The sequence below is a fragment of the Cyanistes caeruleus genome, chromosome 1 (genome assembly GCF_971803275.1).
Source record: "Cyanistes caeruleus chromosome 1, bCyaCae1.hap1.1, whole genome shotgun sequence".
Classification (NCBI taxonomy): domain Eukaryota; kingdom Metazoa; phylum Chordata; class Aves; order Passeriformes; family Paridae; genus Cyanistes; species Cyanistes caeruleus.
The window spans coordinates 49,376,537-49,397,089 of record NC_141701.1 but is presented as its reverse complement, the minus strand read 5'-3'; the positions used below and the strand labels follow the sequence as shown (position 1 = coordinate 49,397,089).

Genomic DNA, 20,553 nt, shown 5'->3' with positions numbered 1-20,553 from the left:
GGAACTAAGTTGCATTTGGATCCAAACCAGTTGCTGATGGGGACACTCACCTCTTTAACATGTGGTGTTTACCTAGTTTCCCTGTAGGAAATTCATCCTCATCTAGAAAGGCCCAGGACACTGGCCAAGCCTTTGAAACTCTTCTGCTCACTTTCCATAGCATTTTAGTTTTGAGGTTTTAGCCTGTTTATTACTGCAAGTTCTATATGTTTTTATTTAGTGTTGGGAATTGAGTCTGCATACTCAAGTGTTACAAGATACTTTGGGACTTAAAATGAAAGCTGTGGATAGACCAAATAATCCCTCCCAGTGTCATATGATGAGGAAGCTGAGAATGCTACCCAAAAGGAGCATCCCATAAAAAAAATTGTACAAATCCCAAATACCCAAAGATACAAACTGAAGCTTGCCAGAAGAGAATGCCTTGAAATTTGTTGCATCAGGCAAGATGAGAAGAAAATTAAAACTCAAAGTCAGAGTTGAAGATGAACGTAGCTTTGTATGTGTATGCATGGGTGGCTGTATTTATGTGTTCAGGCAAGTACAAGCACGCAGGTATTTACTGTCCTTGTGGGCTCCTCTTCCCTGCCCCACACACCTTTTGTGCCTCACCCACCTGTCACCCTGATGCACGTTGTACAGCGTGGGGTAAGATTTTCCAAATGTGCTTCCAAGAACAATAATGCCATATTGGTTTGATTAGAAAACTGCATGTGCACAGTAACAATTCATCTAGCCTCTGCCTCATCTGGCAAAGTGCAAAAAACCACTGTGCAGTCAGGAACATGTGTTAATGATGCAACTGATGTTAGAATTGTCACGTAGGATGCATTTCACACATGACAGGCTGTGGAAGGTCACGGGAAGCTCAGTTCTTTACCAAGTGGCGCACAGCAGTCTAAAAAATGTGAAGTATAGCCTTTTTAACCCAATTTTTCTTTTGACAACATGTCATTTTTAAGGGAGAGGGAAGTAATGTGTGCTCAGCTCTCCTTAGTGAGGCTAATACCATAATCTAGGAGGTCTTACTTTTTAACTTATAAAAATGGAAATGAGGAAAAGAAGGCTCTGGAACATTTCAGAGCAGCTTAGGACACAAACTGTAACGCTAACTTAAATTAGAGTGAATAGTGCTTTCCATCCTGAAGGACTCTTAACATGCTAAGCAATGGAACAGGCTCCCTAGGAAAGTGGTGGAGTCACCATCCCTGGAAATGTTAAAAAAACCAAGCAGGCATGGCACTTCCTGATATGATTTTAATGGATCGTATTCTTTTGAAGTTTGGACTTGATGATCTTGAAGATCTTCTCCAACCTCCATGATTCTAGGATTCTAGGATTCCAGCAGACCACTTCCATTCTGTTGTGTAAACATGGCAGGGTTTGAAATTATAATTATTGAAATTATTTCTCTCTTGAAATGTTTTGCAATTTTTCCTTTATCATTATAGAGTTGTTTATAAATAGATATTTGTTTTGCCTTATGAGAGTCGAAATTCACCTTGAATAGACACAAAGGGATTCCACACAGGCATGTATAAAGAACATTAAAGGTATACTTTTCCAACTTCATTTTAAGCTTTTATGTAAAGAAAAGTATTACTATATTTTTTTTAATTATGTAAAAGTATTAGAAAATAAGAAAAAAGGATAAAAAAGGGTTCCTAGACTGGTGACTTTTTACTTGGCTTTAGGGGGTTAAAAAAATTGTTCACAAGGAGAAAATAGGGAGAAATACAAAATAATCTTGTCCTCTTGAGATGGCATTTTTCTCTTGATAAGCAGGTCAAATCAGCAGGTTCTCAATCTCAAAGAAAACTGCTGTGGTGAGCTGCTTGGCTGTCAGTACATAGCACATTCAACACATGTATAGAAAAGTCAACTGAATTGGATAACAAGAAAAATGTGACTCACCCACAGGACTAAGCACTAAATTCAGGAAAACTGCTCAGGAAGCTCCTCTTCATTTTTTGAGTATATTTCACTCCTGGTATACGTGAATTAAACAGAAGTCTTAGACACAAAAGAATGGCATTGTATGTGTGATGAGCTGCTTTGAAATTATTAAAATGTCTTTGTTCATGCTTTTTCTAATCATTGTGCAGGTAGGGGAGTCTGTGCCCTTAGAAACCTTAGACAGAAACAAGTTCATGCACACACTTTGTTGCTGTTTCCTTCACCCAAGTCACACAGCCAAAGTATCTTGAATATTGCCCTTTTTAGTTTCTAAAAGCTGAAGGGAGTCAGACATGCCTGACTTTTGACAGACTGAAGAAAACAAAGGTTGTGGGAGAAGACTGCTGGCTCAATGTGCTGTACTTCTCTGCAGTAAAGTCTCTCTAACTCTGGAAATGCTCCAAAAGTACTGTGGTTATTCCACAATAGCTCTTCATCTGGATACCCTTAATCTCAAGTAAAAACAGGGGTGTAGTGATTCAGTTTAAACCACTTCCAAAATGCATAATTACTCCAGAGTAATAGCTCTTCTGGAAAGTGTCCAACTAGCCTCAGCCCATCCTCTCAGCTGGATGCAGTGCAGCCCTGGATGATGCTGCTGTGACCTAAAGCTAGGCACACTCTGTGTATCCTCTTACATCTCCTGTGATAAAAAGTGAATTATATTAATATTGTTAGTAACAAGAGCTGACTGATTTACTCCCTGGAACTGATTTTAATCTTAAATTTTAATATTTTTTTTCCAGTTCACGAGTTGTTTGTGAACAGTCGTTATTATTACTCATGTATTTGTTTTTCATTTGTTAGCAGGCCCTTTAGGAAAAGCAGACCCTGGCCTGTGGATTATTCATCATCTGTCCATTTTAATTATTTGCTTTTTGTGCTCAGTGATTGTCATTTGACAGTGATGCTGCTCAGACTCTGTAATTTGATGAGAACAAATAATGAATAACCACATGTTAACCAGGCAGATAAAGGTGCTGGTGTTAAGACAGACATTCTTCAAACATCCGTGCAAACAGAAATTGAGGTCACAGAGAGGTTTTCAAGCAAAGCAGAGATGAACGAAACAGCGTTGAGTTGAACCAGACTGAGATCTGTTCTGCTTAGCATCCTTGGTTTTGACCAACATTTGCAGCTATTTGTATTAGTGTGTTTATTTATTTATATATGTATTTATTTTTAACTGACCAATTTATACAAGAGGATCCAGATTTGATTTCTTCCCCTTTCTTTCACATCCTGTAAGCCTGTGGTAGTATCATCAGTCAGAGATTTGGGTTTACCCAGTAAAGCCTCAGAAACAGATTCTGAGATGAGAAAGATCTCAGAGTCTCAAAAATTCCAGTAGGAACTGGAATAATCCAATCCAAAATAAATACCAAGACTACATGGGTAATATGGGGGTGTGATAAAAGGGTCTTATTAGAGGGATGACTAAGAAGAGGAAGTTTCAGGCTGGGGCAGGAAAAACTGCAGGGAGAAAAGTCAAAAATTGGAGTCTTGGTTAAAAATTTGATCTGTCCTGCATTTTATGCACTGAGAGGTCTGGAGTGTTAGCTATGTGCATGTGAAATTGTAGGATTCATTTTGTTGGCATGGCAAAGATTTTTCTTTGCCTTGTAATCTACAGAAAGCATTTATGTAGTCTAAAGATTCAAAAAGTCTAAATAATTTGAAGTGTCAAAATTCGTTTGGGTTTGTTTGCTTTCTCTTCTTGTGTCTCAAATAGGTGTCCTGGGTCTACTCTTTGACTTAGCCAACCCAGAATGTCTGGGTTTATCTTTTAGATAAGTCACTACAAAATGCATTATTAATTGTTTTACGTTTAAGCAAAGGTGAGAAATGCTAAAATTATTTTACTGTCTAGGGGTTAGAGAAAAGGGAGGTGCTAATTCCAAAATCTCTTGCTAAAGTAAGCTGTAAGTGGAAAATAAAATTAGTGGTTTGGTAAGAAAGAAGAGTTTATTCTCACGGTTCTATACTGTGACAACGCTTCTTGTCCTTGTGGAAATTATGTAAAATAAACCCATTATTTTTGCCATTGGAATGATATGGCACAAATTCAGGGTTTCAGGATCATGATGATAAGTTTTATGTTTTCCACCTCTACCGGACTGGTTTGGTTTTTTTTTAATACCAAATAAATGAACAAAAATCAAGGGAAAAAGCTGTTAGACTATTATCAGGCATGCAGTTAGTGTCTCCAAGGAAGATATGGGGGTTTGTGTCTGACATCTCCTTCAAACTGTGAATCTGCATTACAGGCATTTTTTAAATATATTGAGAAATATGCTGAAAGAAATTGCAATGCCTTTCACTCAAACCTTGCTTAGAAGTCAAACAAGACTGGTCTGTCCTCTTTCATGCATACCAGGGCTACAATCTTTCTGTATCTAAATGTCTTCTGGGTGCTAACTCAGGACTCCCAACAATAAGTGATTTTTGTGCTCAGATTTATTGAAATTCTCTTATCTGTACACCATAATGACTCACTATAAATGAGATGTCAGTATTTTCTGTGCTCTGGGCACTAGGGCTGATCGTTAGGAATTTTTCACACTAAGAGTATTTTCAGCTGACTTGTTGCATTATTAAGTAGGACCCTTGTCATAAAAACAAGCAAATAGCTGAAAGGATGAGGTCACTCGTGGTGACCTCAGCCCTGTCACTGAGCAAGGATGTAACTTGTTCATTTGAATGTAAAATGAGAGGATAGAAATCAGGGTTTGGTGTAGATTTCAATTCCTCTCAACAGCAAATGTTTATTTCAAATATATTTTTCATATGCATTGCTCACTAAACTATTCATTTTTTTTCAAGTCAATTCAAGAAAAGTGTTGACATTCTCAACTCTGTTTTGCTATTTTACCTGAAAATTGGGCCAAAGATAAGTATAATTTCTTGTGTAAATACTTTGCCTACATTTCCTCCTCATTTGAGACGGGATTGGATTTTCCCCCACAGTGCTAGAGGATGTGCCCTGACAGGTGGCTTTTCGCAGGTCATCTGATAACCTTATCAGCAGAGGCAGAACTTCTGAGCTGGGGCATAATTCTCTCTCTCTCTCAGGTGACAAGTCACTGTTCAGCCCAGAGCACAGATTTAGCTGTAATTTTCCTTCTTCCCTCCCTTCTTCCTACATCAAGCTCTTGCTTATGCTTTGGTTTGGATTTTTTAGGAAATACATGAGCATAACTTGCTTGTTTTAGACATTCCTGCTTGGATTGGAACATCTCAAAAGTGATAAGCATGCTGAAAAATGCAGTACTGGCTGCTTAAAAACAAGTCAGTACTTCCCTGTCTGAACAGATGTTCTTGCTCAACAGGCACGTGATACTTTTCTTCCTGAAACCCAGTTTTCTACAGTTATGTTTATAAGGACTTTATCTATGGGAATAACATAGTGTGCTGTTATACCTGCATAGGTTTTTCAACCCCATAGTGTTACATTGAAATTAACAGTAAAATAGTTTAAATCAGTTTTTGTGGTGCTTCATGGCACATCATAGTAGCTAAAAAGTTGTTCCTATTGTTTTTATCAACCACATTCTTCTTTTGGTTGACACTGGCTTTTATTTTCTTGCCTTTGGTGCTCATACAGTTTCTTCTCAATATCTATCTGATTAAAATATAGCAGCCCTTCATCATCTCTGTCATTTCAATAACTTTTAACTCTTAGACAAACTATTTAATAAAATCTTAAATATCAAGTAGCATAAAACAAGATTCTCAAAACTCAAATGTTGACTTTTGACACAATGTCAAAGAAGTAACGCCTTGGTGGCAACAAGTACTGAGAAAAAAAAATTAAACATATACTTTGTTTTGAGTTTAAAGAGATTTGAGTTAATTGCTAGATCAGATGACAAAGTGCTTTTTGCTCTGAGGAATCACAACCTATACTCAGCAGCATCATAAAGTAGTTTGATTAATAATGTAGGTGGCTATTGTATCAAAAATAGTAAATCTCACCTCATACACACTGTATTAAATGTATTTGAATAGTCTATGTGAGAGCAATGACTTTTTGGATTTTTTAAAATCTTCTGAACAGCCTTAGGGTTGAATAGCATGCAAAACTGGTGTATCTACATTTCTGTATTTACTGTGTATTCCAGTCCCCTAATGACTGGATGAATATAACTGTCCTATATGTGTATGTATTATATAGATAAAGATATAGATAGATAAATAGATATAGGTATAGCTCTATAGATATAGATATAGATTAGATATAGATATAGATATAGATATATAGATATAGATAGATAGATATAGATAGATAGAGATAGAGATAGAGATAGAGATAGAGATAGAGATAGAGATAGAGATAGAGATAGAGATATACTCACAGCTGTCTCATAGTGCAGAACTTTCCCATTGTAGGCCAGCTTTGAAAATGTCATCAATAACAATACATTAGAACAATGCATATTCATTGTGTTCTCTGGCTTAGTGTAGTTTAAAAAAAAAAATCCATAAAAATATAAAAGTAAGCAAACCATGCAGGCATAACTAAACTCAAATACAGAAACTCTGAAAACTGATTATGACCCAGAAAATTAAATTTCACAAATTCTTGCCGGGTTAAATGATACTTACAGTTTTTACTGGATTGGAATGGATATAACTGATAACAGTGTACAGCTTGTTTGCACACCATGGCATAAAAGGAAATTACTTCAAAATCATTGAACTGATGCAGTTAGTCACAATAAATTATTTTAAAGAATCACTCTTATTTCCTTCATTTTCATTTAAGTTGAAAAAAAAAGACATTAACAGTTATAGTCACTTCTAAATATGTCCACATCAGGGGTGGGTTTGTAGCAATTTAAACTAATTAATTTCTAAGCCAATTGAGATGCATCACTAATCAAATTCTGTGAGACCAGCTTGATACCAATGTGTGCAATAATACAAAATTCTGCTTACCCTACCTTAAGTTTATTAAGTATTCAGAAAATCACTGGGGGTAAAAACCAGTAGAAACTTGTTTTCTTGCTAACATCAGCAGCAAACAAAGGTTCATTTCCAGACTGAGGAAGAGGGAACAACTTTTACAGACATTTTTTTCTTATATGGAAATCACACTTTGAAATGTCAATACCCCAGCCAAGTGTTGCCTTTTGAAAGTTAGCTACAGTGAAGAGCTTAAAAGAAAATCCTTTCCATAATGTTGAAAAGAGTGATGCAAGATTAATACCTATATAACTTAAATGCTACATGATTAGATTATTCAGAGATAATTGGCTTGCTTAAGTCTCCTCTAGGTTCATAGGTTGGTTTCTGGAATTCAGAGATTCAGAAGGGATGTTCTTTAGTCCAACCTCCTGTGACAGAACTATACAATTTCAAATTGCTATTTCTCAATCAAATTTGTGACAAGCTCCTCCTAAAATGACTGGTAAACTTGCTTTATCATCACTCTGCCACCATGAAAATGATGAGACATTGGCAGCAGAGGTTCAGGAAGGACAAAATGCAGTTCTTTACAAACTGTGAAGGAAGGCACATCGCACACAGTACTTGCTTCAGTAAAGATCAGGAGATTGATACTTATATGTGGGCTTGGTTCTGACCACACATCTGTCTTGATGTATCTCCAGGTTTGATAGGGTTTAAGCTTCCTGGATGCTCAGATATTAACTATTCCTTCTGCAACTGAAGGGAGAGCATATATACAAGAGTGTATTAACATGGCCAGCACCAGTAGTTGCTATTATTACATGGTAATTTCAAGAAAAAGCACCTAAAGTGACATGCCCAGACACAGTGGAACATGTGAGCTCCACTATGGAACACTGACTTTTGGCATGTTTAAAGAGCTACTGACACAGTCTAGAAATTAGGTTTTATATTCACGGTTTGGGTGAGGTTTTCAAGAATCCAAATCCAATTTAGAAATGTAATCAAGAGATAGGTTTTGAGTTATTAGCACCAGGAACTTGCAATGTGCACTTGCAGACAAATTCTTTACATTCAACCATTACACGGTAGGCAAAGAAATAAGTGATGAGTTTTTCAGAGCATGCTCAGAAAACTTCTAAATACATCTTCTAACTACAGTGACTAGATACTTGCAGACAGTTCAACCCCCTGTGTTTCAGAAAATTTTGAGTTTGGTTCTTGTATTGTGTTTTTATTTAGATCTGTTTACATAGATGTGTCTGTATTTGGTTAGCACAAGTCCACATTTAAAAAAAATTGCCCATTTTGTTTTATTAACATTACTGCCAAGGGGAAAAGATGCAAATTCTGGAACTTGAGAGTGCTGCAGTAACACATAACAAAGTGTTATATCAAAGTGCCAGTGAAGTTGCTTCCTGGAAAATATATAGGAAAAAAATCTGATTTCATTAAGCTGAATATCATTACATTTATTTACTGTTACACATTCTTGATCTAAGTGGGGTAAACTACCATATTTCACAAGGTTTTCTTTGCTTTCCATAAGTGCCTTTTACAAAATGAAAGTACTGATATTCAGAAAGCTTATTAATTTCTTACTATGATGATTTCATGACATATAAGTTCTGAAACATAAAATACTTTCAAGTACCCTATTTTTATCTAAAATTATAAGGTTTTGTGTTTTGCATTACTGCTCCAATATTGGGGGGAAATAAAGTTCTGGTAAAGTGCAGAAAGCATTTGAATGGTTTGCCAGACTTACTTTAAGCAACGGATCAAGCAGTGCTTCCCAATTTTCTCAGAAAAAAAAAAAAAAAAAAAAAAGTGCTGTACATGTGAAAAGAGGGTAAATAATTCACATGCTGACTAAAAAAGACCACTCTGCTGTAATGTTTTCCTATTTTCTTGTCCTTCATCATGTTTGATTGAATGTAGAGGTTGATATTCTGTATCAGAGACCTTCTACCATGACTGTACTAAAGCATTTGAATCTTCAAATCTATAGGAGAGATTCTCTCCTGAACAGACTCACATCCTTGAAGTTCTTAGTGGTGTTTTTTCCAGATGCTTTGTTTTTAGCCAAAGGTTAGGGGCAAGGCCAAAACTGTTTCTCTTCTGGTTTCTCTCAGCCTGACTGAATTTCAGCAGGTATATATGATGCCTGTGTGCATATAGCTGTAAATAGAGCCAAGTGCTAATTGCTTGACACCGGTAAAGTTTACAAGTTCTGGGAGTTAAATATTATAAGCCATCAGTGATCCACTCTAAGTAATAACTTTCAGTTAATGTGAAATCTTTTTTCCAGAGATTCAGTTGTTTATAGACTCCTGACTTTTGGGCCACAAGAGTTGAATTGCTTAAGTTGTGTGCTGTTAATGTACTGGTCATTTTTCTAGAGAGAGAAGTTCAGCAGTGCTTGTGTGGTACAAAGAGTAAAGTGGGTCTCCTAGGAAGCCTACATGCCCTGGATTTTGTCCTTACATCCATAATTTGTGATAATATCCTAGTGATAAACTGCATTTAGCAGACACTTCTGGCTGTCTCACCTGTTCTCTGCACAGTAATTCAGCTTCCCAGGGATAGCAATTAAGCTTCTGACTGGCATCAGCAGCTTCCAGCAGAAGAAATTAAAAGGAGAAAAAAAATCTGCTGGAGAAATATTCACCTGTCATCCACTGGGTATGCACATGCAGATTTTCCAACTCAATTCATTTGAGATGCAAGATGAGCCATATTTAGTCTCACCTTCAGGAGATCCTTCACTGTATCCATCTGGGAAGCTGGAGGCACCCAACTTACAAACAAAAATGTCCAGACTTATGAAAAGGTCACCAGCACCAGCTTTAAACCTACAAGTACATGGTATAGTAAGTCTGTGGTGCTACTGTGTGCCGTAAAAATAGATTAAATACTTTGTATAAATTTCTGCAGGATTTTGGCTAGATGTTTTGCTTGTTTCCTAAGCTAGTGAAGCTTAGGCTTTCATCAAATAAGGTATCAGCTTGGCAGTGAGGGAGGTCTGGAAAAAGTGTAGCCTTGGCAGAATTCCTGATGGTGTGGTATCTAGATTTCAGTAGTTCTCATTTGGGATAATGACATCCATAACTCACTGTGGTATTATTCCCTCAGGCAGTTTAAAACTTCTTATAAAAGACTTTGCTTCAGTTTTGTAATAGTAAATCTCTACATCCTCAGAAACCATCTGCTTGGTTTTTTATTAAGATAATGCATGCTCTGTTTTCATACCATTTTTTTGCATGTAAAAATAACAATACAGGATCTGAAACCCTACTTTCAAGCATTCCCCCCAAAACTCAAAAAAATAAGGAAGTAAGCATATGGTTTGAGTCTAACAAGGCAAATCAAGCAGTGCACCTCTAAGCCCAGAGGCTGCTGCAGCACTGAAGCTTAGGTCTGCTGAGATGTGCCTATATCTGCGTTTCGTGTGGCAGCTGTGTGAGGTGCAAGGGCAGCACTGTAAATGCGCCCCTTTAACAGACAGTAAATCACAAGACTGAGGTCCATCTGTGCAGCATGGAAGAACTCCTGCTTTTTATCCTTATACTTGGCTGTGTACAAGTTAGAATCGTTGACTCATAGAACGGTTTGGGTTGAAAGCAATCTTAAAGATCATCTCCTTCCAATCCCTGTGCCATGGGCAGGGACACCACCCACTGGACCCGCTTATTCAGTATCCAACCTGGCCTTGAGCACTTCCAGGAGTGGTGCATCCATAAGTTCTCTGGGCACCCTCCAGTGCCTGACCACCCTTCGAGCAAATTTCTGTTTAGCATCTAATTTAACCCTGCCCTCTTTCAGTTTAAAACCACTACCCTTGTCCTGTCACTATCTGCTCATATAAAAAAATCCCTCTCCCTCCTTCCTAAGATACTGGAAGGCGACAGTGAGGCCTTTGTGGAGCCTTCTCCAGGCTAAGCATCCCCAGCTGTCTGAGCCTGTCTTCACAGGAGAGGTGTTGCAACCAATTGATCATCTTCATGGACTTCCTCTGGACCCAATCCAACAGGTCCACATCTTTCTTGTGCTGAGAAAGTTGTGTCCTTTGTTGTTCCTTTCAAACTGTGGATTTCATGCTTTTTCTCTGAAGAAACACTATTATATTACTTAATTTTCAATTTGCACGTTTGTGTATTCTTGTTAATCAGGTTTATATAAGACTACCAAATTAGAAAGATATTACTGATGTGTCTCATCACTTGAACTGTTCAAAGCACTGCATGAATTTGATCCCTTCACAAATATTAATCTGCCTTGGGGTTCTCCTGAGCACCCATTCACTCAGTTAAAAATTTGTGTTTGCATGCTGATGTTTGTTCCTGAGGGCTCATCTCCCCTAGTGAGCATGTTTAAACAACTGAAGTACTCTTACAATGAAACATTCAAATTCAAGCCTTTATTATTATGCAATCTGGGATTATTTTTTTTTATCATTAGACTTCCTTCTGAACTGGGTGGTTGACACTCCCTGTTCCAAATTCCTGTCTCATGAGCTAGTTGTTTGGAAATACTGGCTAGGAAGACAAAAACCTTGGTGCTTTTTTTTTTTTTTTTTTTTTTTTTTTTTTTAAAAAATCAGGAGAGTGTGTTTTTTTCACTAGGTATTTGGGATTAAACTGTAACCTGATGGCAGTCCACAGAAATAGGGTAAAGATCAAAAGGAAAAGGAGAGCATGACTTGGAGGACTGATGCATTGGAAACAGTGAGCCTGATTCAAAGTGCTTTGGCTGTCTGAGGATTCTTGTGCATGACTTAACTAGTTTCTGGATTAAACCTCGCATATGCCCTAGGAGAGGAATGTGTACCTGCTTCAGCACCATGTGCTCTCTGGAAAAACCTGTGGAAAGTAGTCTGTTTTGTCAAACTGAGGATTCTTTTACTATTCTGAACAAGAGATTTCTGATTAACTCTGTATCTAAACAATTTAATGATTCACGAGACTACTTTGACTTGACTCTCCAGTCAGATCAGTTTCCGTGCAGAACTTCACTCCTTGATCTGTGTCCAAGAACATATTTATCAGGGTATTTATACAGCCCTTTAAATTCACTTCCTTATGTGAGTTAAACTAGCTTTCATAGTTTGAAAGGTCCCTGTGTGTGAAGTGAGGATTTCTCCAAATTTTTCATGTGTCCCGTGATCCTGTAGTGTTCTGCCTCTGAGTCCTCCTGCCGGGCAGTCTGTGCCACAGGAGAGCTGGAGAGATGACTTTCCTCCTTTGCCTGCATGGATGTGCTCTCCCCAGATGCTCAGCCTCTCCTGCCTGGACAAGGAGAGCACCAGCGTTTTGACAATTTTCTTGGGGAAGGACTCATTTTGCTTTTCAAGCAGCTTAGCATTCAAAATACCGTGGCCACTTGAAGAGCCGCAGATCCTTCAGGTTGCCCTGACACAGGTTGCCAGGTACTGGTGGCACACGAAGAGCTGCTGCCCAGAAAGGCTTTCATTGTTGAGCCTCAGCGGCTTGGAGGGCTCGGCCAGCTCCAGCATTGAGAGCAGCTGCCTCCGACAGCGGCGGCGGCCCCGGCATTGTTTTGGTGTCGTTTCTGCAGAGGAGCGGCAGGAGCTTACATCATTTCCAGTAATGAAGTGCCTGGGGTTCTTTTATGACTTGCACACTCTGCTTCTCTGGAGCTGTACAGTATGTGCTGCGTGACTCCAGGGAAACCGAGGATTTGTTTTGACTTGCTAAAAGAACGTTTTGCTATTTCTCTTTACAATTTCACCATATGACTTGTCAATTCTCTCCCCCTCTTAAGAATAACTTCAGATTTAATTAGCTGAGTGCAAACATCTTTCATTGCGGTGTGGATTATACTCCTCATTGAGTACATTTACCAACAGAATGAAAGCTTAATCAGGCGGTTCTGTATTTGTACTGCTGTGTCCAGAGAGCATGGTAGCTGTCAATAGACAGTTGCTATTGACTTTCTTTCTAGTGCAGGATGCCCAGTGATGTGGGGACCCATCTTGTTAAGGCTTCCTCTTTGGTTCTGATGCTCTCTCTCCTACCTAAAATGCCTTTTCAAGCGTTTCATTACCATTTCCCTCTCTGCTATGTGAGAAAAATGATACTTATGTGCTGTGCTGGGATTTACTGAAGGTGCTGACATGTCCCCAGAAGTTCCCCAGTGATGTTTTCTAGCATATTTTAAATGGTAAAATTTATACTTTGCTGAATTGCAAAGTAGCATTGCTCATGAACCTCTATTAGACAAGTTTGGCACCAGCTTCCCAAAGCATTACCTGGATATCTGCATGTGTGTGCTTTGAATTCCTCTGTGCTGAATTGCAGTTTGCATTTCCACGACTCGGAGAACGCTCTCCTGACCATGAACCACCCAGAGTGTTTCTGGGGTGTCCTGACTCAAGCAACAGCCTGCACAGTTCTCCATGAGTCCTGGAGTACATGACTGTTCTGCAGCAGCAGCAGCTGATTTACCTGCATGTGCTGTCACAACAAATGCTTTTTGACAGCATCAAAACCAATGAAAAACAGCACAATATTTATAATCCCCTTTGTACAACTGTCACCTTTTCTGTTAGCTCCCGGTATCAACCTTGTCATAAGCACTTCATAAAACACCTTTAACCCTATTAACGATTCACTTCCCCAGAGTTAAAATTTGACAAGTCCATTTTTAGCCATCTCTTCTCTCAGAGATGCCATGGTTTCAGTTTGATTCTTCAGAAGTGAATCATAGTTTCAAAACCCTCACTACCTGAAACACTCTCTTTTTCCATTAGCACTCAACATGTTTAACATGGGTTCAGACATGTTATCAGAAACTTATACTAGAGTCCTTTAAAAAAATCCCGTGTGATTTCATGCCCTGGAAACACCTTCTACGCTGTAACTATTCCTACAGCTATGGGGAGATATGAGGCATATGGATGTGAGCTGGAGTCAAATTAATACTATAATGGCTTCTGGCTCAACAAGCAGATACAGAGAGCAGAACAGCTGTAGTAGAGTTACCTTTTATGTGGGTGGCATAGACGTCTGCCAATTAAAATGATCTGATGAATCATTTCTTGCCATATGATTACTGTTAATAAGAATTTATGTTAACAAGTTTGTGTCTGAACTTTGCACAGGTTCATGCCTGCATTTATTTTGTTAAAAAATAGAGCATATCATGATTGTTTTTTGTTCTTAATGGACTTTCTTTCCTCCCTTGAAAGCATTCCAGGACTTCAGTAATGCAGAGCTGCCAACTAACCCTTAAAGGAAGATGTTTTAATCTCCATGTAGTGCTTTCTGTATGTAATTCTGTGTATACAGAAGAATAGCTTTTACCTGGGAACCTCAAGCTAAGTTTATAACTCCACACAGCAGCACTTACAAAGAGAGTGTGGCCCTCAAAATATGAACTTTTATTACAGTCTTTGTTACTGCAAACATTTATACTTACACTTTAGCACTGACAGACAGATTTTAGCCATTGACTTCATAACACTAACTCGCTGTGTGTAAAATCAAGTGATTTTTTTTTCCAGAATGAAATGATGTTATATTTATGGTGAGAAATTAGGCATGGCAAAATGTTCTTTTAAATACGTCCTCAACAACTTACAAAGCATTTCAAAATATTTAAGAAGTTTGTGCAACAAGGGAGACATTTTATAGAAAGAAATACACAAGTCCAAGCATGGTGAGTGTTAACAAACTTTGATAAAGGATTATTTGAGACTCTCATCAGAAAAATGTGGTTTGAAATTCTGCATAAAGTAGGACAGGATAGAGAGACAGGAAACAATTGCAATAAAACTACTTAAAGTACAGTTTAGCTGGGATAAGTGGTTGGAGACTTATCATCTTTGTGAATCTTGTTTGAGAGCCATAAGCAGAACAAACGTTTTGGTGGAAGGACTTGTTCCCATGGGACTTAGAACAGTTAATAGAAAATATATTGAGGAAAACAATCCTAAAAAGATAAAGGAGGAACTTGGCAAATAGATACTTTCTCTCCCTATTTGCTCTACTTGCAATTCTGCCACTCACATAGGTGGAATAGAAGACGCTGATAAGCAAAGCTTTACTATGGCACTTAGATTGACTTTCGGGGGCTCTTTGGCTAACAGCCTCCTCCTCCCCTCTGCTCTGTCCATGCTTACTGATGCTTTGATATCACATTTGCATCCATTTTCCCTGCAGCATCAATAAAACAAGAACTCTGCTATGTTTTTTCCAGTGTCATCCTGCATTACCACCTACAAGAAGACACCGCCTCCAGTCCCACCGAGAACTACCACCAAACCCTTTATTTCCATCACAGCCCAGAGCAGCACGGAGTCTGCCCAGGATGCATACATGGATGGCCATGGACAGAGGGGAGATATCATCAGTCAGTCTGGACTTAGCAACTCCACAGAAAGCCTGGACAGTATGAAGGCACTGACAGCTGCTATTGAAGCTGCCAATGCACAGATCCATGGCCCTGCAAGCCAGCATGTAGGGAACAATACTGCCACTGTCACCACCACTACAACCATTGCCACTGTTGCAGTAGAAGACAGGAAGAAGGACCTCTTCAAGAAAAACAGATGCTTATCTATTGGAATACAGGTACAGTACATGACATGGAATATATGCTTGCCAGTGTTTTGGATAAAACAGAAAACATCTGTTTTATTGCTCATTATACAATGTTTTGTGTATTTTTCTTCTTGTCCTGACAGGTACCTATGTAGAACTTGCATCAACATAATCATTCCGCATGGTACTAATGATGTTTTCCTAATTTATCATAAATACATCAGATGCAAGGATTTGTTTGAGTCTCTGTGCTGCTTGTTATTCAGCTCTGTTAAATTACACACATGAGCACTAATCTATGAATCATAACACAGCGGGGGTCAGAAAGGCATGAATTAAATCATTGAAAGGGAATGTGTAAAACAATGATTTACATTACACTATCACCAAAAAAAAATTTCCATCCAGCCTCACTGAATTAATTGTCGCTGCTTATTCATGCATTTCATAATGACTGGTAGCCACTTGAATGAGGCAGCATTGTTCCTATCTCAGCCTCAAGAGCAGAAGATAAGTTCCTTCTGATTTGCCCTTGTTAAAGAAAATTTTATTTTGTTACCTCTCGTAGAATGAAACAAGAAAACCAACCTTGCCCAAGTTCATTTCTGTTTACAGAAAGGACAAAAGTAAATAAACTAGACTTGTGTAATCTGCTTTCTTAATTAATCTTTCCCAGCCCCCTACTCCCCCTTAAAAAAATGATGTGCATAGGACTCCCGACTATCTGCTTGCAGGATTGGCTTTTGTAACAAAGTACTTGAACTTAAAATCAACTGAGAATTAACACAGGTTTTGACAGGAGATGAATCTCGAGCAAATAGAATAGCAGTCCACAGCTTATCAGCCTTCACAGGAAGACACAATTTTTTTTCTTTCAGAAGGTGGTTGTAAGCACAGCACTGTGTGTCTGGACAGGCTTATCTGATTAGAAAAGTCTAAGAATTTACCACAAAATCTCTATATCAGCCTGATGAGATAGATGAGAGGTACTGTGCTGAAGTATGCCATCCCTGGGGTAGCTGCTGGAGAAGCTGTGACTTTTCTCTTACTTCTTGGAAGGGCATTAATAACTATTGCCTGTGGGTTCAGTTCACTGCCTTTGTTGTAGACATTTACTGTTTCACAGTTGTTTGTTTTAGGTATATTCTGAAAGAAGGGCTGATGTTCAGTATTAAACACAGGAGAAAAATCCAGATGGAACAGGGATAGAGGAAAACACCTGTTATGTATTCCCATTCCCAGACAACTTTAAAATGCCATTATATTATTGTAATCCTTTATTTCACCAATCCAAGAAACCAAGACTTCTTAGCAAAGACCCTGCAAAATAAGGGGTACAAGGAAATAATTTCCATGTTTGCAGAAGCCAAAATGAGCAATGGTAATGGGAATCATGGTTCTTGAAAGACCATCTCCCTGCTATCTCTCCTTAAGGCAGTGTTGCAAGTAACAAATACTGCTTTTGAAAGGTATAAAGCCTCAGTTTCCTGAGATCTGAGGAAAAAAGAGCTACAAATGCTCTTCAAGCCTTTGACAATCTCCCTCTTAAACTTTGAAGTTTACAGATGACCAGTATAATCACATGAAATGATAATGAAATCTGGGAATGGTGGTACATGAGGGTCTGCCAAGGCAGGATTTGTGTATAAACCCATGAAGATGTGGTACAAACCACCTGAAGCTGGGTTGACATAAAGAGAAACCTTCAGCAGCAGTACAGCCTTTCAGGATTCCTGTCTGTGCATGGTGCCACCCTCACAGCTGTGCACATCAATGAGATTTTTAGAGTCAGATAGGCTTCACAGATAAAAGAAAGTTACTTCACTAGTCTGCTGTCTAATCCATTTTTTGCAGCATCGTTGCAGAAGCAGTCATGCTGGTACAGCTGAAGGGGTAGTGTGGGAGTAGAAATGCCTTAAGATAGGTGTTGATTCCAGAAATTACTTCTCTTACAAACAACTGCCCTAAAGGAAGTAGGTGCACTGTCAGTCCTCTGACTGGCAGTATAGAGTCAGTCTCTCTCCACTGAGTAAAGGGATAGTTCAGGCTTAGTCTGAACTCAGACTAAGTGTATCACCTTAATGATAATTCAACCCATCTCTGTAGAGCAGGGCAAGCTGCATTAGCCACAGGTATATTCCTGGTTTTCTTCCTCCTCTGCCAAATAAACCTAGTGTGCAGTTCTGATGAACCTCCATGTGTGTCCTCTACACCCCTCAGTCACTCTTAGGGCACTACAAGCCTTCACTGTAAATCTGCTGAGCAAACAAGCAAAGTTAAGCAAAGAAAAACCCTTCCATCAAAAGGTTGCTTCACTCTGTCAGCTATGGGGTTTAAGGTGTATTTATCTCCCCAGAACCCCCAGTATCAAGGAACTACCTCACCTCACAGAACAGCTTCTCTAACTCCCATCCCTCACCGAGCACATTTCCTGCACAGGCTGGTCAAGTGGCTCTCAACAAGAAGCTGCTGGTGGAACAGTGATTACAGCTGGATACTTTGCGTACCCATGGTCAGTTTGAGGGTACAGGTCACTTCATGACACTGTATGGCCCAAAGATTCTGTCTGCTGGAAAATGTTTTTCTTGTAGGACTACCCATATTATATATAGCATTGGGAATTAACAACTACACTGATTTGACCCAGAATATTGTGATTTTGTTCGAAGACACATCTGTGGTTAAATTTTAACTTTATATCATTGGCACAAATCTCCTCATGGAGATGGAGATGTGGTATTAAGGTCCAGCCTGTGCTCCTGGGGACCACCTGTTTGCAAGATGAAGCTGTAAAGAAAATGCATCTAAGACTCATATCTGCTTTCTTTAAATCTTTTCTCTGCAGTGCTCTGATTTGAGGCACTAACATTTAAACAAAATAAACAAGTGATTTTGATATGAGTTCACATATGCATGCACGTACAGATAGAAGGTAAAGTCAGACAAATGGTGACACAATTCCTGGAGTTACAGCTGCTCAGAGATGTGCTTTGACAAATGTGAGCATCCAGCCTCCATAGAATACCAGATAAAATCCATCTGCATGTTGCAGGCTGAATATTGTCTTACCAGAAATGCTTTATAGATTAAGACTAATGAATATTTACTAATAACATCAGAAATGAGCACACCACAGAGAAACTGATTAGATGAAGGAGCTCATGGTACAAGCTCTATGTGCAGACACTTAGTAGTTAAGGTGCATAGAAACTGCAAGCAGCCAGGTGATACCTGTGTTAAAATACATTCTAATTACCTGTCATGTTTTGGGTTTTTTAAGGTTGATGGTGCTGAAGAATCCACCATACCAGGTGACAATAAAGCAACCAGTAAGTTCCAGTCCATAGGAGTTCAAGTAGAGGAGGAGAAGTGGTGAGTAAAAGTTAACACTGTTTTTCTAAAGTAAATAATTACGCCACAACTAGTTTTTAAGAGCCCTAGTTCCTGCACACATGACCACATAAACCTGCTTCCTGGATGAATTGTTAGATCACCCAGCTGAGTCTTATAAATGTTGTAGCTCTTGTTTTTCAGAGAGGATTTTTCAGGACCAGTGAGAGAAATGGAAGAGAAGTCCCACACATTTTGAGGGCTCATATACTTTCAATAATCTCTTCTTCCCCAGAAAATCTACTGAAACAGCGTACAGTATTGCAGCTAGAGTATTAGTCTTGGAATGGCTGCAGCAGCACAGAACCGATGAGGAAAAGTTTACCTTGTTTTTCAGCAGAATAATTTCAGCCACATGTAGCAGTGCAGTGGCAGAGCCAAACTGAATGCTTTTACTCAGGTATCTCACCCAGACATCTCTACATTACAATTGCTCCCTTGCAAAAAAAATTGTTGCGCTTACAAAGCAAGCCTGTCAAACTCTGTTCTCCCTACAATCTGCCATATATCCAGAGTTAGTAAACAAATACCCTCCAAGAATAAAAAATTAAAAGAAAAGATAAACTGGAGCAGCTGTCTTTAAAGGTTATGTTTCTTTCTGATGACAGATTTGCAGTTACACTGCAGGGTACCATACTTGTGCATAGCACTTGGGAGACACGTAAAATTTTTGAGTGTTTGACCACAACTGCAAATCTTATTTCCTTCCCAAAACTGGACTCAGTGGCTGAAGAAAAGCCAGATTCTCTTCTTGCCTCTGAGTGTGCAGGCCTGCCCAGCATTGCTGTGACTCCAAGCACCCACACAAGTCTTGCTTCTCTTTTCTCAGGCCACTTGGGCACAGAGTGACTTTTGGATGCTGAAGATACTTTTTTGAGAACTCTCAGTACCCTCCTGTGTAGTAGGCAAAGCAGTATGCTTGTCAGTGAGGGAAGTTAGCCTTGTAATTTCTCCAGAGAAAACCTGGGTGCAGCAAATCTGAGCTGACAAAATTCAGGCACTCTCCCCTTCTCTGGCCTGCTGACTGCAGGAGCCAGTGGAGATGTCCATTTTCACAACGTTTTTTTCCTGCACCTGCTAAAAATACTCAAAAATAGCAGATTATCTACACCATTTTCAGTTCAACCAAATCTCCCTGTAAAGTAGCAGAGCATTTTCCTATGGTTTTAAAAGGCTAAAGTGATTTCAGCAAAAAGAAATGTGATTTTGCAATGACCCTGCTAGGCTGTTACCAAGTTCCTCATTAACCTGCTAAAACATCTCTTGTTGGCAGACATTTCTTTATGTGTTAGACCTTAGCCCCATTTACCCGCAGCTCTTCCAGCACTAGATAAATGAGCACATTAGAATGGATGCTGAAGGACCATTTCACTTCAGCCTGGGCACAAAGGAAATAACTACCCCAAAAGCCCAACCCTCCCCCTCCCTGCAATGAAATAAATGGCTGTTTGTAAATACCTTACTTCCAAAGTCCTCTTTCCACTGCAGATTTTATTGCTCCAGAGAAGAAGGTAAGATTTGCCTGTGAGAGTCTGTCCTGAGAAAGCAATATTTCTGCATTACTTACTGACAGCTGTGTTTAGGGGTTTCCTGGCTGATAAAGTTGAGGTTGCTGCTGTTTGGAGCAGACGGGCAAGCAGCAATCTATCATGGACTTTTAGAAGTGAACTGGCTGATAAAGGACAGCCCCTAATCCTTAGAAAATGAGTGCACTCAAGACACAAAGGGCTTA

At 39.0% G+C, this 20,553-nt stretch overlaps 1 protein-coding gene and 1 long non-coding RNA gene across 24 annotated transcripts in view; one reads left to right on the top strand and one right to left on the bottom strand.

Annotated features, from left to right (window-relative positions):
• DLGAP1 (DLG associated protein 1) overlaps window positions 1-20,553 on the top strand; it is a 401,340-nt gene that overhangs the window by 358,448 nt on the left and 22,339 nt on the right. For all 23 annotated transcript variants that reach the window (XM_086891436.1, XM_086891366.1, XM_086891464.1 and 20 more), the window contains 2 exons: window positions 15,088-15,461; window positions 18,712-18,803. In XM_086891436.1, the coding sequence (XP_086747562.1) occupies window positions 15,088-15,461; window positions 18,712-18,803 (466 nt within the window). The remainder of the gene's footprint in view (window positions 1-15,087; window positions 15,462-18,711; window positions 18,804-20,553) is intronic.
• Window positions 1,948-20,320, bottom strand: LOC147655494 (uncharacterized). The gene is made up of 3 exons (XR_015287603.1): window positions 20,280-20,320; window positions 6,312-6,350; window positions 1,948-1,987 (listed from the first exon to the last, which is right to left on the bottom strand). It is a non-coding gene; the product is annotated as an uncharacterized LOC147655494 (long non-coding RNA).